Here is a 27,275-nt window from a genome sequence, read left to right as displayed (position 1 = left end):
AATTATAAAAAATAAGAAGAATGGTTATATATAGAAAGAAAAGAAAAAGACTAAATGATATCAGAGTCAGTATGAGTGAGTGTCGTTTCCATGATAGTGATGTCACGTGTTTCACTCTGTGTGCTCAGTTCCGTAAATGATGATAAGATTATTTACTTTATATATATATATATATATATATATATATGGATGCAATATCATTCATTCATTCATTCCTTCATCCTCCGTAATATCCACACTTCTTCCATGTTCACTTTCATATACTAATAGTGTTCAAATTTCTACTTTTCTCTCTTTTGCTTAGCAACAAAGCAATCAATCATGGCACCAAAGTTAGCGAAATCAGGATCATTTCGTTATACTTTAGCTGAGAAAAAGGAAAGACTTCTCTCAATGAAGGGTGGTGATCATATAGGAAATGGTTTGCTACAAGAACAAGAGGAATCTAATATGGTCAAATTCAAAGAGATGATGAAACTCGTTGCTGAAAAAGCATGGGAAATGGGTCGTTCTGATCCAAGGAAGATCATTTTCGCTGCTAAAATGGGTCTTGCTTTGGCCCTTATCTCCCTTTTGATTTTTCTTAAAGAACCCTTCGATTTTACCCGTCATTCTGTTTGGGCTATTCTCACCGTCGTCGTCGTCTTTGAATTCAGTATAGGTACGTCATTTATAAATTATTTTTTGCTTCAGAAACTCCCAAGACCATTGCTCTCATATTTTCAATGTACTTACTTTTTAACTAGGCTAGGCTTAATTGCAATTATGGTCCCCTAAATATCACAATCTTACCATTTTGGTCTCCTATAAAAAATAAGAACAAATCAGCCCCTAAATTTACCCCATTTTGCACTTTTAACCCCCAACCATTTTTGACTAAGTCAATTCATAAATGCTACCCACGTCACTTTATTTATTAGACTTAATTGCAATTGCTTCCTAAGTATCACAATCTTGCAATTTTGACTTCCTAAAAAAATAGAAAGTCACACATAACACCTCATTTTAAGCGATGTGGGTGTCACTTATCCATTGACGTCAAAATTGGTTTAGGATCAAAAGTGCAAAATGAGATAAACTCATATTTCAGATAAGTTGTGTCTACGGTGACATGTTTACATTGGACATAGAGTATTGTTTTGAGTGTTGATGTGTCCGTGTCAATAATGTGTTTGTACAAGTGCTTGATACAAAATTAGCACATGTTCACTATTTGACTTGATTTCAACTTATTTTGATCATTGATTAGTGAATATAAGTACGGTATTGTTTGATAGGGGCAGGGGATTTATAGATAGATAGTACAAAGAAAAGTAAATTAATTATTTGATTAAGTGAGTCAGGTCATATTTGAAATCAATTATGAAAAAGTGTGTGTTTTTATACCATTTGCTTTTGACACTTTTGGCTTCCTTGCATTAGAGGCTATTGACCTTTCACATAGAGTTCAAATGGTCATGCATAGCAATGTCATGTCTCCGAGATCCATTAATGTTGTGTTTACGGCAATTGGGTTTGTCATCTAAAAAGGCCTAGTTGCGCAACTTTTTGCCCTCTTGCCTTCTATTATGTGTAATTAATCCTTGATATATCTATAAAAAAAATATTTTGGATTAAAAAATTAAATAGCCAATATTACTTTAGTAGATCGTTTTTTTGTTAATTATATATATATATCCGTTGCTTCTGCATAAGTAATTGTTTTGAAGTGGGTTATCTTGAAGTATATAGAAAGAGACACAGGTATATGACATGTGGACATTGTTAATAATTTGAAAAAATTATTAAATGTAACTACATATGTCGATATCTTGACCGTAAGTAACACCCGAAATGTCTTTAATACAAAATGTAACTTCTAAGCTTTCAATTTATTTCTGATCAAAATGCAATGAAATTTTGCAGGAGCAACTCTGAACAGAGGGTTTAACAGAGGATTAGGGACATTGTCAGCCGGAGGACTTGCTGTAGGAATGGGAGAGTTATCAGCATTGGCTGGAGAATGGGAAGAAGTTATAGTGATTATCAGTACATTCATTGTTGGATTTTGTATTACCTATGCAAAATTGTACCCAACTTTGAAGCCTTATGAATATGGGTTCCGTGTGTTCTTGATTACTTATTGCTACATTACAGTATCTGGTTATCATAGTGGCGAATTTCTTGATACATCTATAAGTAGATTTTTGCTCATTGCACTTGGTGCTGCTGTATCTTTGGGAGTTAATATCTGCATATATCCTATCTGGGCTGGAGAGGATTTGCATAATCTTTTGATAAAAAATTTCACGGGTGTTGCAACATCACTGGAAGGTACTTTATTGCATTTTTCTCGTGATCACATTTAATTTGTAGTTGCTATATACTAGTACCATGTAATTGTTCAATGGATGTAGGATAGTTATTATTACATTTAGTGTAGGATAGTTACTGTAATAGGATATATCCTATTACAGTTTGCGTATAGTTACTACTAAATTAATTTGTATTTGCCATTTTTTATCTATCCACAAATACCATAAACTATTTTCAGGTTTTTGGAATGGGGGGATTACTATATGTAATTGTTGTGCTACTTAATGAATGTTTGAAATCGTAAGAATTTAACGAAATCACGGTGACTCAAACGTTATTATGCTAAATCACCGCCAATCCAAATGCATTGAATAACCTTGTTGAACTTTCATTTTCAGGGGTTGTCAATCACTACCTTAATTGTGTAGAATACAAGAAGGTGCCATCCAAAATTTTGACTTACCAAGCTGCTGCTGACGACCCAGTTTACAGTGGCTACAGATCAGCTGTTGAATCTACAAGTAAAGAGGACTCATTGGTATTGTCTACTTCAGTTTTCTGTCTCTTTCATGAATATTTTATCTATCATATTTATGACTCATAGCCATGTTTTTGTGATTGTAGTTGGGATTTGCTGTATGGGAACCACCTCATGGTAAATACAAAATGCTTAACTATCCATGGAAGAATTATGTCAAAGTAAGTGGGGCTCTAAGACATTGTGCATTCATGGTCATGGCCATGCATGGATGCATACTTTCTGAAATTCAGGTACTTCTAATCATCTAAAATCTTTTCTGTAACACTGTTTTGGTTCTCATTGCAGAGCATATGAAACTTACAATCTGTATATTTTTAGTGTCATGTTTCTATTTTCACTTGATAAAATGTACATTAAAGAAGTTTTTGGAAATGTATTTTAGAAATAGATTCAATATCATCCCAGCCATCATTTGTGATTAAAACTATGAAATTGACATGGAATTATCCTAAAGTATTGGGACTATATTAGAAGTGTTGTCACAAATAGGGGCCAAAAATACAACATTTGTGATTTTGTTTTAAAAGTTTGTTTTTATCATAAAAATTATCTCGGCATTAAAACATATGCACTGAAGCTTCGTATGTTATCTTATCAATCTTGAAAATACTGAACTGTCTTCTTGATATATATAGGCTCCAGCTGAGAAGAGACATGTTTTCCTCAATGAGCTTAAGAGGGTAGGTTCCGAAGGAGCAAGAGTGTTGCGCGAACTTGGAAACAAAGTAAAAAAGATGGAGAAACTAGACAGAGGAGATTTGCTGTTTGATGTACACGAGGCAGCAGAAGAATTACAACAAAAGATCGATAAAAAATCTTACCTCCTTGTAAACTCAGAGCTCTGGGAGATCGGAAACCGTCCAAGAGATGAAAGTAATGATGATCATCCTAAAGGCCTATTTCACATGGATGAAGATAGAAAATTTCTAGAGTACAAGTCTCTAAGTGAAGCAGTACTTGATCTTAGATCAATTGAAGTTCAAAACAATTGGGATGAAAAAACTACAGATGATAATAGTAATAACCATGATGTGCCTCCTATTGCCAATGAAAACATGTTTGTGAAACAAATGTCTTGGCCTGCTCATGTTTACTACAAACCAGAAGTCAAAGCAAAAGAGGAAGAATCAAAAACTTATGAAAGTGCAAGTTCGTTGTCTCTAACGACATTTACATCACTTCTGATAGAATTTGTAGCAAGGCTTCAAAATTTAGTGGACTCATTTGAAGAATTGGGTGAGAAAGCTAATTTTAAGGACCCCCTTGAAAAACAAGGCGCGGTGGCCTCTGGCGGGTTTTGGACAAGATTGTTTAACTACTTCAGATCCTAGGATTGACAAATGGAGTATGAAAAGAGGTAAATTTTCTTATTGAGTAAATCAACTCCGCAAATTTTCAAAAACTTTTGAAACAATTTGACACTTCATCAAGTAACTTCAAATAGACTTATGAAAATGTTTTAAAAATGATCCGAAGTGGACTGAAGATGATGAACTAAGTTGTTTGGATGCGGTGGATGGTGGCTGCTCATAAGAGGGAATGTTTTCCCACGAGGACTACGACGCTCGAATCAACGAGGGGTTTAAGGAGAGCCTATAAGATTTACCGAAAGAGTTGTTTAAAATACACATGGACCATTCATTGTATCACGTACCGGGGTTCGAACCCCGATCATGGCATCCGGCCTAACAATTTCGGCATTTTGCCAGTTGAGTTAGGACTTCTGGATGATCAAAATGAAACTTTAGTCCTAAATATATGTGTTCACAAAGATCCCTGTTATAAGAAAAAAATTCACTTTTTTTATTTATTGAATAATGTTTAATATAGAGCAAATATATAAGTTTTCAATGGATTTCCTTAACATAAAAGTCATTCAACGTATTTCAAAAATAAACTTTTTTCTTATAACCGCTGAGTAAAAACATATTTCAAGTCTTGTGGTTGCGAATATGACTTAATCGATAAGGACACTGCATAATGTATGTTGGGATTAGGGTTTGAATTTCAAATTCTCCAATTATTTAACTTATGATGAATTTATAACTGTTAGATTATTTGACCAAAATAAATAAATAAAGACACAAGTTATATTTAGGATTTAGGGTGGGCCACCAAAATGAACTAAATATATAAAACAAAATTTACGTTGTAGTGTGCATTAAATATAAAGTTAAAAATCAAAAAATTAAACACATATTAAAAATTTAAAATAATTCTCTACGCATTCCAAAATACTTGAAAAAGTAGAATCAAAACTAATACTTACACTAACTTCTCTATCAAGTTTCAATATAAATATTCATGTTATATTTAGAATTAATGTCTGAAAATTAACGTATTATACACTTCTTAAATAAATGAAATATCAACCATTTGATGAGATCCAAAATAATATTTGTTCTTAAAGTAAACAAATCACAAGGCATACATGGAGGTGAAGATAATTTGGTGGGCCAACTTGAAGATTGTATTTAAATTTAGTGGTATATTTGTACTTACACATATATAAAAAAATTAAAAAACTCGGGGGTGGGCCGTGGCCCACCTCAACCCAAGTGGTGCTCCGCGACTGAGTTAATGGATCAAAAATAAAAATATTTTGTTGTAATCAATGTCTTTTAATTTAATTTATTTTACTTTTAATTAATCAAGAGATTGTTTATACCTTTAAATTGCTTAACATTTATCCTTTAAACACAAGTTTACATGAATGATAAATAAATATAGGATCTTGCAAACGAGTGTCTTAAGGACAATCTTTAAGGAGTTCTAATGAATAAATTATTTTTTAAAAAAGTTTTATATTTTGACAAATATTCTTTAAAAAAATTAAAAACTTCAATATCCAATATATTGATTACACGAACTTTAACAAAAACTTAATTCCTTGTTAGCATTTCCAATAAATATATTCGAACATCCATCAGATGCGAAATGCTAAAGAGTGGACATTGGTTAAGAGAACATGAATAGAAATAATTTGTTGAAAAATGATGAAAAATGTTGAATTCAACTTTCTAAAAGTCAAAAAGTTGTAATTTCTAATACAAAATTACTACTTTTAGTTTCTTTAACCAGATGACAGAATATTGGTTAACAAGATTCCGTCAGATTCGATTCCCTTTGGTGCCAATTTTGATGGGCTAAGGTATCGTTTGACCCGGCTTTTTTTCAGCTTTTCTACGTTTTTAAGGAGAAGCTAGGCCAAACACAATATCAATAAAGTACCTTCGAAAAAAAATGCTTTTTTTAGAATGCATAAAATTGAATGGAATGAGCTTTAACCAAAAGTTGTTGAATGCTACTTCAAAAAACTATTTCTCCCCCAATTTATTTCACAAGCACCTCTCTTCAACTCCCGCCGACAACCTTTTGTTTTATTTTTTCAATATGCTTTTTTCTTCCATTTTATTTTATTTTATTTTTTTTAACCGGTCCATTTAATTTTTTAATGAGGTTCCATTTAAGTTTATTATCTATTTTTTTAAGGAATTTTATTATCTTTTTATCACTTATATATTAATTTCAATATCTTTTGATCATCACAACCACGCAAATATTTGTATTCACGCTGTCAATGAATGACACCGAATATTTTTATTCCCTTTCTTCAACCACGGAAATACACAAACACATTAGTGTTTAGAGTAATACTTTATGTTCCTCTTTCTGTTTTTTTTTTTGTTCTGCTAATGCGTATAATTTTTGTTGGTGTTGTGTAATGCGTATAATTATTTTTATAAAATTTTGATTTTAATTAAAAGTACAAGTGTAGTTGTCTAAAAAAATTATACTTATATATAATTTACACATTTGTATTGTAACAAACTATGCATATCTTTTTCTTATTAAAAAAACTAAACATATCTTTTTCAATGACACCAACAATGTAACAAATATAATATTATATATATAAATTCTTATCTTTTTGACCAACACTAAAAATATGGTATTCTTATAACAAAATTTGTTATAACAAAATTTGTTATAGAGTATAATTGGAAAAGAAAAAACCAATTATTCTCATTATATATACACACATATACATATTATAGATATGATTGAGCGTGACGAAGAAAGCAATATAAATGAAGAAATCAGTTCATATAATCCAGGAAGAGTGCAAGATGGAGGCTACATGAATAAAGTTAGAAATCAAATAGGAGTTGCGTTGATGGAGAGTAGAAATGTTTGAGTTTGTGATGATTTATGTCTTTAAAAAAAAATGATTATTGTTTTTAATTTTCCAAACTACTTTGATATTATTTATGTTATTATTTGAGCCTCCTTAAATTATTTCTCCTATTCAAATATTTAACAAGTCGTTTATATGATGATACAAATTTGTATTCATGTTACACAAAATAAACGTCATTGAGTAAATATAGTATTGGTAAAAATATATCTTTTATATTTTAAATATTTTTTCACTTCAAAAAATATTTTAGACATTTTTTTATTTATTATGTTAATTCATAATGAATTCAAATTTTTTTTATTTATAGACAATGCATAAATATATGCAAGGTCCCGGGTTCGAACCCCAGACACCACCAAAAAATAATAAATTCAAAATTTTGTACAATATTTTGTCAAACAGCTTTTAACTCAAAAATAACTTTAGAACTACAAAAAAATAAAGAAACCAAACAGCTATAACCTTTTTCTTAAAGAGCTTTATTTTAACTTTGTTTTAAAGTAGCTTTTAGACCGAAAAAAAGTCTAGCCAAACGGTACCTTAGTCCATATAGAGTTCGCTCTAGCTTTAAACAGGACCCCCGCAAGTGGGCGGTGGAATTGGTCTCCTCAAATTAATCGATTCTTGGATCGGATGCCGAACTTTAAAAAAAAAAAAAAAAAAAAACCGTAAGATAAATATAAACATAAAACATTTATTGAAGTTGTTGACTTGACTATGCTTTTTTCTTTTGAAAGATACTTTGACTATGCTTGTACGGTGCATGAACATCATATGTATTGTTTTCTCGATACATAACCTCTACATGGATGGCCATTCGTTCCTATTTAGGACAAGAATCTCAACCGTTTATTCCTATATGTGGTATGAATTTTTGTATATATAGTAATAATAATTATAAAAAATGACGAAATGATGTCGACCTTATCATGGTGATGTCACATGTTTAACCCTGTCTGCTCCACTTTAGTTCCGTAATGAAAAAAACAAACGATTACGACGATAATGAGATATTATTTACATTACAATGTTCTTTTTTTTCGGATGCAATGCCATATCATATGACTAGTCACCATTCAACCTTCTCTCTAGAATTATCCACCGTTCAAATTCAAATGCTCACTTTCATATAGTGTAGTGTTCATCATATATAATTACCTACTATCCTCACTTTTCTCTCTTTTGCTTACGAACAAAGCAATCAATTATGGCACCAAAGTTAGCGAAATCAGGATCATTTCTTTACACTTTAGCTGAGAAGAAGGAAAAACTTCTATCCATGAAGGGTGGTGATCATGGTTATTCTCCTATAGGAATTGGTTTGGAAGAAGAACAAGAGGAATCTAATATGGTCAAGTTCAAAAAGATGATGAAACTCATTGCTGAAAAAGCATGGGAAATGGGTCGTTCTGATCCAAGAAAGATCATTTTTGCTGCTAAAATGGGTCTTGCTTTGACTATTATCTCCCTTTTGATTTTCCTTAAAGAACCCTTCAAAAATGATATTAGCCGTCACTCTGTTTGGGCTATTCTAACTGTTGTCGTAGTCTTTGAATTCAGTATAGGTACGTAATTCTATTTTCATTTTTGTTTTTGCAATTATATTTAATTTCTTTACAATTACAAAATATATAGACATAGTACGAAGAAAATTAAGTATTTGAATAAGTCGGTCATATTTGGATTCCACTTGAAATAATTTAATAGACTTTACAATTCATGAGTAGATTTTTTATGTCCATCATGCATCCATTAATTCAGCATAAGTCAATTTCTGAGCTTCAACGTTTTCAATTTATTTTATGATAAAAATGCAATGGAATTTGGCAGGGGCAACTCTGAGCAAGGGGTTTAACAGAGGATTAGGGACATTCTCAGCTGGAGGACTTGCTGTTGGAATGGGAGAGTTATCAGCATTGGCAGGAGAATGGGAAGAAGTTATAGTTATAATCAGTACATTCATTGTTGGATTTTGCGCTACCTATGCAAAATTATACCCAACTTTGAAGCCTTATGAATATGGGTTCCGTGTGTTCTTGATCACTTATTGCTACATTACGGTATCTGGTTATCATACTGGCGAATTTCTTGATACATCTATAAGTAGATTTTTGCTCATTGCGCTTGGTGCTGCTGTGTCTTTGGGAGTCAATATCTGCATATATCCTATCTGGGCTGGCGAGGATCTGCATAATCTTGTGGTAAAAAATTTCATGGGTGTTGCAACGTCTTTGGAAGGTATTTTATAACATTTTCCTCATCATCACATTTTATTTGCAGTTACTAACTTATTGTGTACACACACAAGAGAAATGCTAGGAACCACTCACTCTTACATTGGGTAAAACCAATGCGGGTCATGCCTTTATGTATCCGCATTTCCAATGTGTGGAATCCACATTTATTTTACCCAATAAAAGAGTGATGCTAGAGAGTGTAGTAATGAGAGTGTTCTTAGCATGTAAGGGTAAACCTTGGTGCAAAAGCTACAATGTGAGGGTATGTTTTTGCGTCAAGACTTACCTCACATGATAGTATAAGTCACTATACTACAAATAAAATGTGATCACATAGTTTAAGTCACTTATTTGATATGAATTGAACAACGGTGTGAGGGAATCACTTATTTTTTTCAAGTGATTTTTTAATCTATGTGTAAATAATTTAAACTATTAAAGTTTAGGTCTTTGAGAATGGAGGGAGTACTATACATGTAGTTGTCAACTGGTTAGTACTTTTGAAACTACGGTGAATTTGGCAAAATTACGATGTCTTATCCTTACTCTTCTACCTCACCGCCAATCCAAAATTACGATGTCAAATGAATTGAACACCTTTGTTGAACTTATTTTCAGGGGTTGTCAATCACTACCTTAACTGTGTTGAATACAAGAAGGTACCATCCAAAATTCTTACGTACCAAGCAGCTGCGGATGACCCGGTTTACAGTGGCTACAGATCAGCTGTTGAATCTACAAGTAACGAGGACTCGTTGGTATTGTCTACTTCAGTTTTCTGTCTCTTTCATGAATATTTTATTTAACATTTCAATGACTCACTGTCACGTGTTGGTGATTGAAGTTGGGATTTGCTGTCTGGGAACCACCTCATGGTCACTACAGAAGTCTTAAATATCCATGGAAGAATTATGTGAAAGTAAGTGGGGCTCTAAGACATTGCGCATTTATGGTCATGGCCATGCATGGATGCATACTTTCTGAAATACAGGTACTTTTAATTATTTGAAACTTTTCCAAAACACTGTTTTTGTTCTCAGTCCAGGGCAGATACAACTTAGTACATGAGAATGTTTGTTTTCCATATGATGAGTAGTCTGCTGATTTCACTTTTATGTTTTAGGAAGTGTCTTATATGAAGTGGTTGGTTAAAATATATTTTTGGTTCCTTTTCATGACACTCATTTTAAATTAGTACTTATATGTGCAATCATTTTCAATGTCATCCTAGCCATGATTTGTGATTGTATGTTTGTAACTGTGAAATTGACATGGAATTATCCTTAAAGTATTGAGACTATATTAAAGATGTTTGTCAATGGAGATAAAAAATAATGTTTGTGACTGTGATTTAGAAGTCTGTTTCTACCTTCCCACATCATTATCTCGACATTAAAACAGACACACCGACTCAACCTCCTTATATTATCTTATTCTATCTTATCTTATTCCTTAACAATCTTAGAATTTCTAAACTTTCTTTTTGACATATAGGCACCAGCTGAGAAAAGACAGGTTTTTCGCAATGAGCTGAAGAGGGTAGGTTTTGAAGGAGCAAAAGTGTTGCGCGAACTAGGAAACAAAGTCAAGAAGATGGAGAAACTAGACAGGGGAGATTTGTTGTATGAAGTACATGAAGCAGCTGAAGAATTACAACAAAAGATCGATAAAAAATCGTACCTCCTTGTAAATTCAGAGTTCTGGGAAATCGGAAATCGTCCTAGAGACGAAAATGATGATCATCCAAAAGGCCTCTTTCACATGGATGAAGATAGCAAATTTCTAGAGTACAAGTCGCTAAGTGAAGCTGTACTTGATCTCAGATCAATTGAAGTTCAAAACAATTGGGATGAAAAAACTACAGATAATAATGGTAATAACCATGATGTGCCTCCTTCTATCGCCAATGAAAACATGTCTGTGAAACAAATGTCTTGGCCAGCTCATGTTTACTACAAAGCAAAAGAGGAAGAATCGAAAACTTATGAAAGTGCTAGTTCATTGTCTCTAACTACATTTACATCACTTTTGATTGAATTTGTAGCAAGGCTTCAAAATTTGGTGGATGCATTTGAAGAATTGGGTGAGAAAGCTAACTTTAAGGACCCCCTTGAACAACAAAGTGTGGTAACCTCGGGTGGGTTTTGGACCAGATTATTTAACTGCTTCAAATCCTAGGATTGAAAAATGGAGTATGAGTTACCATTAAAGGCAAGTTCTTGATAGAATAACAGGCTGTAGTGTGATTTCTTCAGTATTTGTGGATGCTGGAACTAACGGGACTCATCTTTTGTATTAAGTTGAAGACTCAACAAAAACTGGGACTTATATCCTCTACAATAACTGCACCGGTGCTGTCTAGGCATAGGATCCATGTTTTGAAAACTGCTGGAGTAATCTTTAGAAATAGAACAAATAATCCACCTTTTTACATTTTAATTTTAAAATCTATACAAATCTCCCCTTTTTTATGACTGAAAAAACACAGTTTATTGCTGTAAGTATTCACTATTTCCTTGGCTCCGAAAAATCTATCTACCAATTCAATATAATGATATTCTTTGAGAGACAAAAAGGGAGGTTCAAATAACCATATCAAATGATATGATGTTCTTATTGTCTTGTGTAAGTTTTGTACAACATTTTAGTTCATTATATTGTTCTATGATATAATTCATACACAAGATAAACACCACAGTAGTAGTACAACTTTACATTAGTTCAATCCTTGAACTAAAGCAAACTTAATTGGTCATGTTGCTTCCCCATGAAGGCGATATGTTGGCACTGCAAGCAAGTGTTTGGCTCTTGGGATTGAGAGACCAAACTTTTCAGTCATGTCTAAATCATTTATAGTCATATTTGAGGGAAGCTTCCAAGAAAAGCAATGTATCAATTGAGCAACAACAAGTTTAACTGTAGCTAGTCCCAAGTTTATTCCAGGACATCCTCTTCGACCGAAACCAAATGGTATAAATTGGAAATCATGTCCACGGTAGTCGAAGTTTTTATCCACAAATCTCTCTGGATAAAATTCTTCGGCATTATTAGACCATATCTTAGAATCTCTTCCTATTGCCCACAAATTCACAATTACTCTTGTTTTTTTCTTTATGAAATAACCATGAACTGTAGCATCCTCTGTTGACTCGCGCGGCACAAGTGGTCCTGCAGGATATAATCTTAAGGTCTCCATGATCACAATATCTAAGTAACTTAACTTTGCCATATCATTCTCCTCCACTAATTTGTTCATCCCAACTACACTATCCAGCTCTTGTTGGAGATTTTTCATTACTCTTGGATGCCTCATGAGCTCGGATAAAGCCCACTCCACAATGGTTGCAGAAGTGTCAAATGCCGCGGCGATCATGTCTAAGGCTATAGCCTTTATGTTTGTTCGATCAATGACATGGCTTTGTTCGTCAGAGGGATCAATCGTCTGGTGCGTCAGTGAGAGTAGAATGTCTATGAAGTTTTTGTGTTTCTGCCCTTCATTTTGCACATGTGAACTTTGTTCACGTTCCTTAATTATCTTCTCAAACACTTGATCCATTGCTTTAGCAGTTTTCTTGTACCTTCTTTTTAATCCCTGACAATAAAAGCTAAATAATTTAGGCCATGATTGGATATGCAGGTTAATTAATTGGTTGTAGCATATAAGTGTTTATGTATAGTTTATTTCTATAACAAAAGATAAAATTAATTTAACTGCTTTTATGCTATAAGGTGTTTTCAAAAGCTATTCGGGAAGGTCACGGAAATAAGCTAAAAACAGCTTATGGACCTATCATAAGTCGTTTCGATAAACTATTATGCCCTTAAATATGTTCAAATAAACTAATCTAAACAGACCCCAAGTATAACTCCAAAATGATTCATGCGGGCATCTAACTCCTATCAAGAGTGTAGTGAGGGTTACCCCATGTCCAAGATATTAATGTACCTGGTGGCAGTTGTTAGCTTGTTTTAATTCAAGTTTAGTTTAGTGATAATCACAATCAGTGGTTAATCACATTCTGTTTTAGTTTGTTATGAAGTTTGTTACAAGTTTGTTAGAGGTTAGCAAATAAGGTTGTTAGAGTTTGTTACATTGCTTGTGCTTCAAGCAACGTTTAGACTTGTATATAAGACCATTATCTTGTACATTCATATGAAGAATCAAAAAAAGATCATTTACAATTTCATCATAACTTTCTTCTCTCTCAATTCTCTCTTATTCACATAAAACCTTAGAATCAGGAAGTGCTTCTGAACAAGTGCTTCTGAACAAGTGCTTCTGAACAACTGCTTCTGAACAAGTGCTTCTGAACAACTGCTTCTGAACACAGCTTCTGAACAAAGCTTCCGCTTCTGATTTTCTGCGCTATCAAATTGGCATCAAGAGCCTTTGGTTTCGTTCTAAGGGGTAATCAAGATCTTCAATCACGCAATTTGTAGAAAGAAACGCTGAAGGAAACACCATGAATGGTAGCAGCAGTTTCAACACACATCTTCCAATTCTTGAAGCACGCAATTGGGAAAGATGGAGTGCAGTGATGAAGAATCTGTTTGGAGCACAAGATCTGTTGGAAATTTTGCAGGATGGTGTACATGAATTAGCTGCGAATGCTACTGAGGTGCAAAGGAACGCACACAAGGAATTGAAGAAGAAAGATTGCAAGGCTCTGTTCTTGATTCAACAAAGCCTTGATGAAGGAAACTTTGAAAGAATCTCAAAATCACTGAGTTCAAAGGAAGCATGGGACATTCTTTCAAAGTATCATGAAGGTGATGATAAAGTGAAGTTGATTAAGCTTCAATCTCTGAGAAGGAAATTTGAATTGATGCAAATGGAAGATGATCAGAAGATTTCTGAATACATCTCTAAACTCATTAATCTTGTGAATCAGATGAAGGCTTGTAGTGAAGCAATCACTGATCAACAGATAGTTGAAAAGATTATGAGGACCCTATCTTCAAGGTTTGATTTCATTGTGGTGGCAATTCAGGAATCGAAAGATGTTAAGACATTGAAGATTGAGGAGCTGCAGAGTTCATTAGAAGCTCATGAATTGATGGTTTCAGAAAGAAGCAATGAAAGATCAATTCAACAAGCCCTGCAAGTTCAAACTATCAAAAAGGATGATTATGATATGAAGAACTTCAAGAAAGGGAAGAAAAACTCTAAGGGAGGAAACTGGTCTAAAGGCAAGAACAATGGATCTGATAAAGGTGAATCTTCAAAGGAAGGAAATTCTAATCAAAAGAAGAAAGTTGATAAGAAGAAGATTCAGTGTTTCAAATGTGAGAAATTTGGACACTATGCCTCTGAATGCTGGTCTGGTAAAGGAAAGCAATCAAAAAATGATGAAGAGGAAGCCAAAATTGCACAAGATGATTCAGATTCTGAATCATTATTCATGATGGTTACAACAACTAGTAATGAGAGCTGCAATTCAGAAAGTTGGTTCTTAGATACTGGTTGTTCTAATCACATGACAGGAAACAAGACATGGTTAAGAGAAGTGGATCCTGGAAGAAATACAAAGGTGAAGCTTGCAGATCATAGAGTCTTGGTTGCAGAAGGAATGGGGAATATTGCTATTGAAGGAAAGAATGGGAAAGTGGCAATAATTGAAGAAGTTCTCTATGTTCCTGGAATGCAGTGCAATTTGCTGAGTGTAGGTCAGTTCATTCAGAAAGGATACTCAGTTACTATGAAGGACAACACCTTTAAGTTGTTTGATAATCATCAAAGGTTAGTTTTGAAAACTCCTCTTGCAAAGAATAGAACTTTTCAGACCAATATGAAAGCTGTAGAACTGAACTGTTTATCTGCTATGGTAAAAGATGAAGATAGTTGGTTATGGCACTATAGATTTGGTCATCTCAATTTTAGAGGTCTTAATCAATTGGTTGATAAAGAAATGATTCTGGGAGTTCCTAAAATTGAGATACCTAACACAGTCTGTGGTACTTGCTTGTTGGGAAAGCAACCAAGAAGTGCATTCAGTTCAAGTTCAGCAAGTAGATCAAAGGAGCTGCTTAATGTTGTATATTCAGATGTGTGTGGTCCTTTAGAGGTTCCTTCATTAGGAGGAAACAAATATTTCATCAGTTTTGTTGATGAGTTTAGCAGAAAACTCTGGTTATATTTGATCAAGGCCAAAAGTGAAGCATTTGATATGTTCCAGAAGTTTAAAATCTTAGTTGAAAAACAGAGTGGTAAATCCATTAAGATTTTAAGAACTGATGGTGGTGGAGAGTATACCTCAAAGGTGTTTGAGAAGTTTTGTGAAGACAATGGCATTGTACATGAAGTCACTGCTCCTTATACTCCACAACACAATGGTTTGGCTGAAAGAAGGAATAGAAGCCTGCTTGACATGACCAGAAGCATGCTAAAGATGAAGAAGATGCCTAATACATTTTGGGGAGAAGCAGTAAGAACTGCAGCATACATCTTAAACAGATGCCCCACTAAGAAACTTAATCAAATTCCTGAAGAAATTTGGTTAGGATGCAAGCAGTCAGCAAAACACTTGAGAGTGTTTGGTTCATTGTGCTATATGCATATCCCTGATGCAAAGAGAAGGAAGTTGGGGGATAAGAGTGAACCTATGATACTGGTTGGCTATCATGAGACAGGTGCATACAGATTGTATCATCCTCTGAATCACTCTATAGTGATTAGTAGAGATGTAAAAATATGTGAAAATGAAGCATGGGATTGGACTAAGAAAGAGAAGAGTTCCAGTCACACAATTCCCACAATAATTAAAGATGATGATCAAGTTGAACAAGTTCAACTTGATACTGAAGTTCAACCTGAAGTGCATGTTGAAGAGAATCAAGTCACAAGAACTTCAGTTAGACAGAGATTTGCTTCAACTAGATTAGCTGGACATGAAGTCATTCCAGATAATGTAGTTAATGAAGAAGGGGAATTTATTCATTTTGCACTATTAGCAGATGCAGAACCAATCAATTATGAAGCAGCATTGAATGAAGATGTATGGAAGAATGCTATGATTGAGGAGTTGAATTCAATCAACAGAAACAACACATGGAAGTTGATTGAACTGCCTGCTAGTAAGAAACCAATAGATGTGAAGTGGGTTTTCAAATTGAAACTGAAGCCAAATGGTGAAGTAGCCAAGTACAAAGCAAGATTAGTGGCTAGGGGATTCATGCAGAAGGCTGGTATGGATTACTTTGAAGTATATGCTCCAGTTGCTAGATTGGAAACTGTGAGATTGATAGTTGCTATAGCTTGTGGAAGAAACTGGCCAATGCATCATTTGGATGTAAAATCTGCTTTTCTAAATGGTCCTTTAGATGAAGAAGTGTATGTGACACAGCCACCAGGTTTCAAAATCAAAGGGAAAGAGGATATGGTGTACAGATTACACAAAGCTCTCTATGGATTGAAACAGGCACCAAGAGCTTGGAACAAGAGAATTGACAGCTTTCTTGTGAAGCAAGAATTTGTTAAATGCAAGTCTGAGTATGGTGTATATGTGAAGAAAGGAAGTGAAGGTAATCAACTACTCATCTGTCTTTATGTTGATGATTTGATAGTGACTGGTAGTGATATGAATGAGATAGAAGCATTCAAATCACAGATGATGAGTGAGTTTGAAATGTCAGATTTAGGAAAATTGACATACTTTCTAGGCATGGAATTTACTGAAGTTGCAGAGGGATTGGTGATGCATCAAAAGAAGTATGCATCTGACATATTGAAAAGGTTCAATATGATGAGCTGCAATCCATCATCATCACCAGCTGAGACAAATGTAAAACTGGTAATGAATGAAGATGAAGAACCTGTGAATCCTACATTGTTCAAGCAAATTGTTGGTTCACTGAGGTATCTATGCAATAGTAGGCCTGATATTGCATATGCAGTTGGCATAATCAGTAGATTCATGAGTGAACCAAGAGTCTCTCACCTGCTAGCAGCCAAAAGAGTGATGAGATACATCAAAGGAACACTGCAGTATGGTATTCTATTTCCTAAATGCTTGAATGATAGTTCTATGGAACTGATGGTATATTCTGATGCTGATTGGTGTGGAGACAGACAAGATAGAAAGAGCACTTCAGGGTACCTATTCAAGTTTATGAATGCTCCAATTTCATGGTGTGCTAAGAAGCAACCAGTTGTAGCATTGTCAACCTGTGAATCTGAGTATATTGCAGGGTGTATGGCAGCATGTCAGGCAATATGGCTTGAAAATATACTCAAAGAGATGGAGATAGAGGTTAGCAGACCTATAGAATTGCTCATAGACAACAAATCTGCTATAAGCTTAGCAAGAAATCCAGTTCTGCATGGAAGAAGCAAGCATATAGAAGCCAAGTTCCATTTTCTGAGGGAGCAAGTGAACAAGGGAGCACTTCAGATTGTTCATTGTTCTACTGAGCTGCAGCTTGCAGACATATTCACTAAGGCATTGAAGGTTGACAGATTCATCAAGCTCAGAAGCTTGATTGGAATGAAGGAAGTGGAAACTTGAATTAAGGGAGGATGTTAGCTTGTTTTAATTCAAGTTTAGTTTAGTGATAATCACAATCAGTGGTTAATCACATTCTGTTTTAGTTTGTTATGAAGTTTGTTACAAGTTTGTTAGAGGTTAGCAAATAAGGTTGTTAGAGTTTGTTACATTGCTTGTGCTTCAAGCAACGTTTAGACTTGTATATAAGACCATTATCTTGTACATTCATATGAAGAATCAAAAAAAGATCATTTACAATTTCATCATAACTTTCTTCTCTCTCAATTCTCTCTTATTCACATAAAACCTTAGAATCAGGAAGTGCTTCTGAACAAGTGCTTCTGAACAAGTGCTTCTGAACAACTGCTTCTGAACAAGTGCTTCTGAACAAGTGCTTCTGAACAACTGCTTCTGAACACAGCTTCTGAACAAAGCTTCCGCTTCTGATTTTCTGCGCTATCGGCAGTAGTGTATGATAGAGAGATTTTAACATTCATTGATTCTAGTTTATGCTAGTACTAGGTGAAAACAGTACTGCAAACCTTAGCTTTAGGTATACGAGAAATTACAAAACTTGTACTTGATTTGATTGAGGCGGACCTAGTAGGTCCGACCTACAACTACATAGGTATTACTCCCTCCATATCTAATTTTAAGTTACCGTACAAATCATAGTACTCACTCTCGTCTCTATTACAAGAGAAAATTTACAAATATGATTCATTTAATAAATAATATATTTAGTCTTTTGAATGAATTTAAAAAGAAAATTTTCTCTTATAATAGAGACAAGAGTGTGAGAGTAATAATTAATAGGTCAAATGCATCTAAATGTCCTTTTAAGTTTTCCATTTTTCCCAAAGTAGTCCTTTTAAGTTTCAAAAGTCCCAAACAAGTCATTTAAGTTTCAAAAGTCCCAAACAAGTCTTTTTAGTTTTTGAATCGTTTCAAACAAGTCCTTTTAGAGGATGATGGTGATGATTCAGATGATAGCAACAAAGAGCATTATCCATCATTTGCCATGCCTAAAAAGATGACTAATTTTAAGTGAGTGTTAGGAGCCAGATTTAGTACCAAAGATGAGTTCAAGGAAGCAATTACCAACTATGCTATCTACAATATGACTTGTTTGAAACGATTCAAAAACTAAAAGGACTTGTTTGCGACTTTTGAAACTTAAAGGACCACTTTAAGAAAAACGAAAAACTTAAAGGACCTTTGAATGCATTTGACCTAATTAATATCTTGGAAACTTTTTTTTTATTTTTATTTTTTACGGAAACACCATACAAATCATAGTAATTAAAATGAAAGTAACTTAAGAATTTCAAATATTTGAGCTTCATTTAAATTAGGCCTTATAATCTATGAAAAACAAAGATCAGACTTGACACTCGACAATCGACACTGAAAACATTAATATAGGTGATAATTTAAGAAAATGAATTAATTGAATATAATCACATATGTTAGTGGCGTGTCGGATATGTGTCAGCAACACCGACATGTATTGGACACAAGACACACCTTCAATCAGCGTCGGTGTCCAGGCCTTATAATAATTAAATTGCATGCATACCTGAAGATCAAAAACTCCAAGAAAAGGAACATAATCAGCAAGATTAAAGGTGCCAGAAAGTTCCATCCCTTGTTGAATTTGCCCCTTCAAATCAAACTCCTCATCAACACTACACCCCAGCACCATTTTATACACAATATCTGCTATAACACCATGCACAAACTCACTCACATCAACAACCTCACCCAAACTCACAGCTTTCTTCAACGATTCCAAAGCCACTTTTAGTTCCCTCTGCCTCAAAGGCCCAAACGATTCAACTTTAGAAGCACTTAAAAGCTGCAAAGTGCAAACCTTCCTCATATTACGCCAATAGGCACCGTATTCAGCAAAAACCAACCCTTTAGAACCATAAGAAAGATAATGGGTGGCTTCAAGTTTTGGACGGGAAGAGAAAACAACGTCGTGTGTTTTGAGGAATTGTTCTGCTGCTGAAGAGGAAGAAACAATGATTGTTGGGACTTGTCCTAAACGTAGTAACATGATAGGACCGTGTTTTTTGGACAAGGCTTGGAGTGCACGGTGTGGGAGAGTACCCAGCAAGTGGAGGTTACCGATGACTGGATATCCCCGTGGACCTGGTGGTTGTCTCCGGTCATATTTTGGTTGTTTACGACGGAGGAACAAGGTGATGGCGGAGAGAATGAAGATGAGTGTGAAAATGAGAAACAGGGGAAGGGATGAAAGAAACATGTTTTCGATGAAAATGAGGCTGCTTCTGATTTTTCATAAGCAAAGTGGTGGTAGATAAGATGAAAAGAAGTTTTGATAACATTTTAATAATTGGTTGACAACTTCAAGCCCCCAGTTAGTCTTTACCAGAACCGTTCAAAAGCAGCCACTGTTTCTCCATTTTTTGCCATTAGTATAATATTAAGGTCCACTCACAGTTGCATTAAATTAAAGAGCTAAATAAAACTAATGCATTTACTGGTGATACTCTTCTGTTTTTTTTCTTTCTTTCTTTTTTTACTTGACAAAACTAATGCATGCATTTCAGTATATGGTCACCTTAACAAGGTTATGAGCAACCATATTAGTTTCTCTCCTAACTAAAAGTTGTTATAGAACGATGATAAAATACTACATCTACTTAAAATGCAACCTATCTCGATTCTATCATTTGACTAACAAGTTAAAACGTTCACAACAGTCTTTGAATCTAAAGTAAAGATAACTGGTTTGAACTCTAATTTTTGTATCCACTAGCTGCCAATAAGACGGAAGCCTCACCTCCTTAACATTCAAGATAGGTTGCACCCACAAAGTTTTTCTCCCATAAATATTTCATATGCGTCCCTTAAGCAAATCTCAATTCCAATCTAATTGTGCTGCTCAGAAATAGACGTGTCGCTGCCATGTTTGACCATTCTGAACAGGCTGTTGTAGACGAGCAGCCTGTCCATTTTCCTGATGCACCACCCTCCACTCTCTAAGTAAAATATTACCACGATAAATTGTTTCTGCTACACTCTCAGACACATTTTCCCAAACTGATGCATTCTTACTTCTCCATATACTCTAACCGCTCCTCCTTCGATAAAACAACCAAAATACTGAAGACCTTTTGCGTTATATTCGATTGCTTCACTTGAAAGGCTTAAATATGATGTCATAGCCTCAGTTGCTGCTAAATTTACATACTTTTTTCGCAATGTAGAAACTGCTATTCTGGTGACATCGATTACACCATGGACATTGGGTGTCGATATTATTAACCCCTATGTCAACCAATCTAGAGTGTGTAGGCAGACAATTCTTTGTTGTACCTTCGAATGAACAATTAGCTGCCACAAGGTCTATCAACTTCCTATAACTGTCAAATTTGTATTTTTGACAAGCTTAGTCAAGCAAAACCAATATGTTGAGCGCAGACTATACTCGCCATGGATATGGTTTCCAAATTAGTTCATCGTAGACCACAAAGTTAAATAGAGGAGTTCAGACAACATCATTAACAGACTGAAGGCTCAAATATACACACAAAGCCTGGATGTTATTTTTACAAATAATGAAAAACCTCAACATAAAAAGCCTGGATATCTTTCTAACCTATCAAGAAAAACCTGGATATTTTTTTTACAAATAATGAGGTAGACTTGATATCTCTCATTAATCCCATCTCAATAAATATTGAAAAGCCGCAATCATCTCCTTTTATATTATCTAAAGACTATATATCATCTACCTTTCTAATTTAAAAGAAAAGCCAAGTTGTTCAAGGATCCCCTTGAACAAGAAGTTGTGGTAACCTCTGCTTCAAATCCTAGGATTGAAAAAAGGAGTATGACAAGAGGCAGAGCTCCCAAATAATAATAATTCTGAACTAACGTAAAATCCCTCAAGTTATTGATAAAATAATAGGTTGTATTGTAATGTGACCTTTTCAGTATTTGGGGATGCTTGAACAAACTGAACTCGTATCTTTTGTAACTCCACCGGCGCAGTCGCTGCGCTGTACAAGATCTATGTTTTGAAAAGTGCAGGAGCAATATGTAGAACTAGAGCAATAATCTACTATTTTACATTTTATTTTTAAAATGCATACAAATCTCTCAATTTACATCATAATGTCAGAGAATATCACAGTTTTTAACTCTACGTATGAAAATATATGACGAAAGTCATTAGCAAAAAGAAAAACGTTCTAAAAGTTTTTTTCATGTCTAAATTTTTTCTATGCTTGTAGAGTGATCTCTACTCAATTTAGTGCTGTAAGTATTCACTATTTCCATGGCCCAAATAAATCTAACTACCAATTATCCAAATAAAAATAAAAATCTAACTACCAATAAAAATTTAATGGTATTCTTTTGAGGAAAAAAATCTAAGGTGGTTCAAATAACCCTATTATTGTTTTTTATAGATACTGTACAACACTTTTGAATTTCTTCTTATGTTCATATTGCATAAAACTTTTGGATTTCTAATCCATTATTGTTAGCATATATTATGAACAAAAGAAACAAATAGAAAAAGTGATTCTCATTACTCAATTATGGAAAGTACAAGATGTATATATACATGAATTGTGATCTATGTTTGCTTATTGTAGTCACCTACATGGAATAGCTAACACATAACAAACTCCAACTAACTAACATAACTGCCAAGTAGTTACATACTACGCAAGTAATCTATTTGACAGTTGTATACTGTAATAGCATATGCTAATATTAATACAGACATGAGACAAGCACCTAAGTAGTACTACAACTTTCTATTAGTTCAGACCTTGAACTAAAATAAACTTGATTGGTCACGTTGCTTCCCCATGAAGGCGATATGTTGGCACTGCAAGCAAGTGTTTGGCTCTTGGGGTTGAGAGACCAAACTTTTCAGTCATGTCTAAATCATTTGGAGTCATATTCGAGGGAAGCTCCCAAGTAAAGCAATGTACCAATTGAGCAACAACAAGTTTAACTGTAGTTAGTCCCAAGTTTATTCCAGGACATCCTCTTCGACCAAAACCAAATGGTATAAATTGGAAATCATGTCCGCGGTAGTCTAAACTTTTATCCACGAATCTCTCCGGAAAAAATTCTTCAGCATTATTAGACCAGATCGCAGAATCTCTTCCTATTGCCCATAAATTCAAAATTATTCTTGTTTTTTTCTTTATGAAATAACCATGCACTGTAGAATCTTGTGTTGACTCGCGTGGCACAAGTGGTCCCGGAGGGTATAATCTTAAGGTCTCCATGATCACAATATCCAAGTAACTTAACTTTGACAAATCATTTTCTTCTACTAATTTGTTCGCCCCAACCACGTTATCTAGCTCTTGTTGGAGATTTTTCATCACTCTTGGATGCCTCATGAGCTCTGATAAAGCCCACTCCACAACCGTTGCGGAAGTTTCAAATGCCCCGGCAATCATGTCTAGGGATATAGCCTTTATGTTTGTTCGATCAACGACATGGGTTTTTTCGTCAGAGGGATCGATCGGTTGGTGCATCAGTGAGAGTAGAATGTCTACGAAGTCCTTATGCTTCTGCCCTTCGCTTTGCACATGTGAGCTTCGTTCATGTTCCTTAATTATCTTCTCCAACACTTGGTCTATTGCTTTACCAATTCTCTTGTACTTCCTTTTTAATCCCTGACAATACAAGCTAGATAATTTCGGTCATGATTGGATATACAATTCTTTTGTATAATAAACTCAAATTTTATAGATATGATCTATGTTATAAATATCTTTCGATCATACCGTAAATTTTGTAATACAAATAAGCGGTAAGGAATTATTAGAGATGTCATAATATCAAGTTTGAGTTTGAACGTCATACTCGTACTTCATAAAAAAAAAAAGTGTCGTACTTGAGTTCGGGTATGTTCCATTTAGGCTAAGCTCCATTTACTCCATTTAGAGTTTGGATGCAAGATATGTGGCAAAAAAATATCTAACAGTTGAAATTTTAAATTAAAAAACTAATATTTGTTTAATAAAAATACATAATAATAACAAACAAATCATGTTTCTTTCTTCTTTCATATCCCAACAACCTTTTATTATTTTTTAATTTAAAATCTCAACCGTTATATTTTTTTTTTGCCACATGTCTTACATCCAAACTCTAAATGGAGTAAATGAAGTTTAGCCTAAATGAAGCATACCCGAACTCATCATACTTGTACAGACATAAGGTTGACGACCTGATATTTTGTTATCAACAGCAGAATGATTAAAAAAAAACGCATAAATATTTTGTTATCTTACATGTATTATCACATTTCTTCATTACACTTTTATATAATAATAAAAAAAACACTGTATAAATAAAATGAACTGAACAATACTTTTATCAGATTATCATTATTATGTATGTGATTCACCTTTAGTGTAAATACAAATTGAGATATAATAACTTGACAATGATACACATATTATAATAAAAAAAATTAATTTAATGTAGAAAATTATGACGTCTGGTAGGGGTGTTCATGGGTTGGGCCAACCCAAAAAACCCGGTCAAACCCACCTAAAAAATTCAAAAAAATGGGTTGGATTGGGTAATTGAATGGATATGGTTTTTAAAAATGAAAAACCCATAAAAATAAATGGGTCTCGGGTAAAACCAGACTCAAATCCAAAACCCACTTACCCAATAATGTTAATATTTTTTATCTTTATTTTCATAGGCTAGAAGAAAGATATATTTCCAAAAGATACACATTGTACCCTATATATTAAAAATCAAAACATACTAGAGTTACTAATTAGGCTGTGTTTGGTAACACAAAAAAGCTAGCTTATAGCTTGTTGGATTAGCTTATAAGCTCGTTAGAAGAAAACGTGACGTGTTTGGTAACAAGCTTTTTTCATGAGCTTATAGCGTTTTTTGAAAAGCTATTTCAAGTAGCTTTTTAGCTTATAGCTGGTAGCTTTTTATATTTTCTTCCAACTTTAACCCTATTAATTTAATTAATTATTTTTTTAATTAAACAAGTACCCATGTTCATCTTTATAACCGCCCCATTTTTCCCTTAAATAAAATGCCATTTTTTTTAAGGAGCACTTTATATATATATATATATATATATATATATATATATATATATATATATATATAATATTTTTTTATGGAAATGCTTTATATTTTGTTATAACTAACCTGTCGTACACCACACAAAAAATAACTAGCCTATTTTTTTTTTAAAGGAAAAAATAACTAGTCTATTGTACGTTGTAAAATTTTATATATTCTACCTCACATTTTGTTTCCACATTTCTCTTATTTTTGGGACTCATTAAGCAGAGATCAAAATTGTTAGTGAATTTTTTTTAGGATTAAAGGTCAAGAATTTTTTTATGGAGACTAAGACCAAAAGTTTGAATATTTATAGGGACCAAAAACATATTTAACTATAATTAAAAATATTAAAAAATAAATACATTACAAAAAAAATGTGCGTGTCTATATGTATATTAAAAAAAAACATGTCCTTTTATATTTATCAGCCACTTCAACAGCTAATTTTACCAAACACATTATTTTTAATAAGCAAGCTTTTCAGCTATAAGCTATCAGCTACCAGCTATCAGCTAGCTTTTCAGCTATCAGCTATCAGCTAGCTTATAGCTTCTTTTTACCAAACAGAGCCTTAATATGTTGCACTTTTTGATTATTTTGATACTGATGCAATTTTATGTCATACAACTTTAGTTTGTTGCAAGTATTTTATGAAGGAGTTTATTATTTCATATTTTAATGATGCATAAAATTATAGTAAAATAAGTTAAACATTTTTTTAAGAAAATTTAAAAGTAGAGTACTATTTTAAAACAAAATTATGAGGACTTGTCATTTAGTCATTTAATATTAAAAAAATAGAAAAATAAGTTGGGTAACCCATTACCCAATCCAACCCAACCCAAAAATTAGTGGGTTTGCCCATGGACTATTTGGAAGGAAAGAAACAACCGTGTATTCTAAAATACGGCTTTTGATTCTTCTATTCTAGCTGAAAAAGTTAAAATGAATTATTTCTTGTGGCTGAAATCTAAACAAGCAACTCTTTTAGCTATAGTTACCATGACGGGTGGAAACATCTACTCCCTTGTATGAGAGTTCATGTATAATTTGTTTTAACTTTTTGCTGGTGCTTTCATAATTTCAGCATCTTGTTGTTGTAAATATTCTTGGTTGGTTTACCCTTTGCATGTCTTGTGCAGGGTAAATTAATTGTGTTTATAATATATTTCATTTTAGTTTGTTAAAAAAAAAAAAAAAATCATTTTGAGACTTTTTTCTCTCTTTCAAATGTGACATCTATTACTAAGATAGATGAAGTAATTTTTCAACAATTTGTAATGTGCCAACGTGAATAATAAATTTTAGGAAAATGCTAACGAATGTCTTCAAGACACTCGATAAAAAGTTTAAGTAGAAATATTATCTTAAAATTTGTCTATTCAACACATTGAAATATTTAAAAATACAATTTTATCTACATAAAAGTTATCAATTGTTCTTATTTTTGGATCCTTAACAAGTGTTAACAAGTGTTCTTAAGACACTTGTTAACATGATCCTAAATTTTAATAATCGAAGTAATTGTTATTTTCTAGACTTGATAATTTTAATGCGTCAATATCTATTATCCTTTGCTGGAACCATCAGTGTTGCGAGGGGCGTATCTAGACTTTGTAAATTTTAATGATCGAAGTAATTGCGACTTCGTAAATTTTAATGTGCGAACATCTATTAAAATTTTGATGCACGTGTGTTAGATTTTATTTATTTGGGTCATGTTAACTTGTGCCCTAAGGCTACAAGTTAAAGAGCTTAAAAAGGAAATTAAAAATAAATTTTATATTTTTTTTTTTACAAAAAAATAAATTTTATATTGAAAATTTAATATTTGCAACTTTTGAGACATTGAATGCACAAGTTTCATAAAAAACTTACTACATTTGCCTTCTTAACTTATCCCCAAGGGCATAAATTAACTTTTCCTTATTTATTTTTAAATGTTAAAGAGTGTCTTTAATGCATTTGATAATAAAGTTAAAATAGAAATATTTTATTGAGAAATAGTAAGAAAAAAACCTCATTTTTTAGTAGGTGTTGGGAAATTTATCTATACTAACGTCATTTAACATCAAGGTTCAATTATCCAGATTTTTTTTCTATCATGTTGAACATGATTGACTTAAGATTAGTTTTTTGAGTCCTAATTCTTTCCTTTTTGCGATTGTTCTTTGGTGGATTTGACGGCACCGAAATAATATGTGCTTAAGCAACGAAATTTGGTCCATTAATCGTCTATTTTTTAACATTCAGAATATGGTTGAAACTTTTAAAATTTGCTTTAATCCAATTTTTAATGTTGCATCGGAAGATACACTCATAAAGTAGAATCACAACAATCACTCTAGCGTCATCTTTAATGTTGATGGAAGCCGCCTAGACTTCCCTATTAGAGTTGAGTTTAG

At 33.4% G+C, this 27,275-nt stretch overlaps 3 protein-coding genes across 8 annotated transcripts; 1 reads left to right on the top strand and 2 right to left on the bottom strand.

Annotated features, from left to right (window-relative positions):
* Positions 1-205: 205 nt before the first annotated feature.
* On the top strand, positions 206-11,897 carry LOC11412382 (aluminum-activated malate transporter 9). 6 transcript variants are annotated; one of them, XM_024772077.2, is made up of 6 exons: positions 206-661; positions 1,906-2,313; positions 2,694-2,833; positions 2,920-3,066; positions 3,472-4,193; positions 8,868-9,005. In XM_024772077.2, exons 1-5 carry the CDS (start codon positions 322-324, stop codon positions 4,165-4,167), a joined length of 1,731 nt encoding a protein of 576 aa, XP_024627845.1. In that variant the 5' UTR covers positions 206-321; the 3' UTR covers positions 4,168-4,193; positions 8,868-9,005. The 6 variants fall into 6 exon arrangements, with proteins under 6 accessions (XP_024627845.1, XP_024627846.1, XP_024627847.1 ...); XM_024772078.2 differs by lacking the exon at positions 8,868-9,005 and adding an exon at positions 8,236-8,373; XM_024772079.2 differs by lacking the exon at positions 8,868-9,005 and adding an exon at positions 4,313-4,654.
* Positions 11,856-20,098, bottom strand: LOC11410124 (cytochrome P450 CYP736A12). Its single transcript, XM_024772081.2, has 2 exons — positions 19,337-20,098; positions 11,856-12,866 (listed from the first exon to the last, which is right to left on the bottom strand). The coding sequence occupies exons 1-2, from the start codon at positions 20,027-20,029 to the stop codon at positions 12,027-12,029; spliced, it is 1,533 nt and encodes a 510-aa protein (XP_024627849.1). The 5' UTR covers positions 20,030-20,098; the 3' UTR covers positions 11,856-12,026.
* A 2,204-nt stretch (positions 20,099-22,302) lies between these two features.
* Positions 22,303-23,466, bottom strand: LOC25502275 (cytochrome P450 71AU50). The gene has a single exon (XM_024771750.2). It carries the CDS (start codon positions 23,292-23,294, stop codon positions 22,596-22,598), a length of 699 nt encoding a protein of 232 aa, XP_024627518.1. The 5' UTR covers positions 23,295-23,466; the 3' UTR covers positions 22,303-22,595.
* Between the last annotated feature and the right edge of the window lie 3,809 nt (positions 23,467-27,275).

This window comes from Medicago truncatula, chromosome 8, assembly GCF_003473485.1.
Source record: "Medicago truncatula cultivar Jemalong A17 chromosome 8, MtrunA17r5.0-ANR, whole genome shotgun sequence".
Classification (NCBI taxonomy): domain Eukaryota; kingdom Viridiplantae; phylum Streptophyta; class Magnoliopsida; order Fabales; family Fabaceae; genus Medicago; species Medicago truncatula.
The sequence above is the reverse complement of the archived record's forward strand: the minus strand, read 5'-3'. Positions and strand labels throughout refer to the sequence as shown.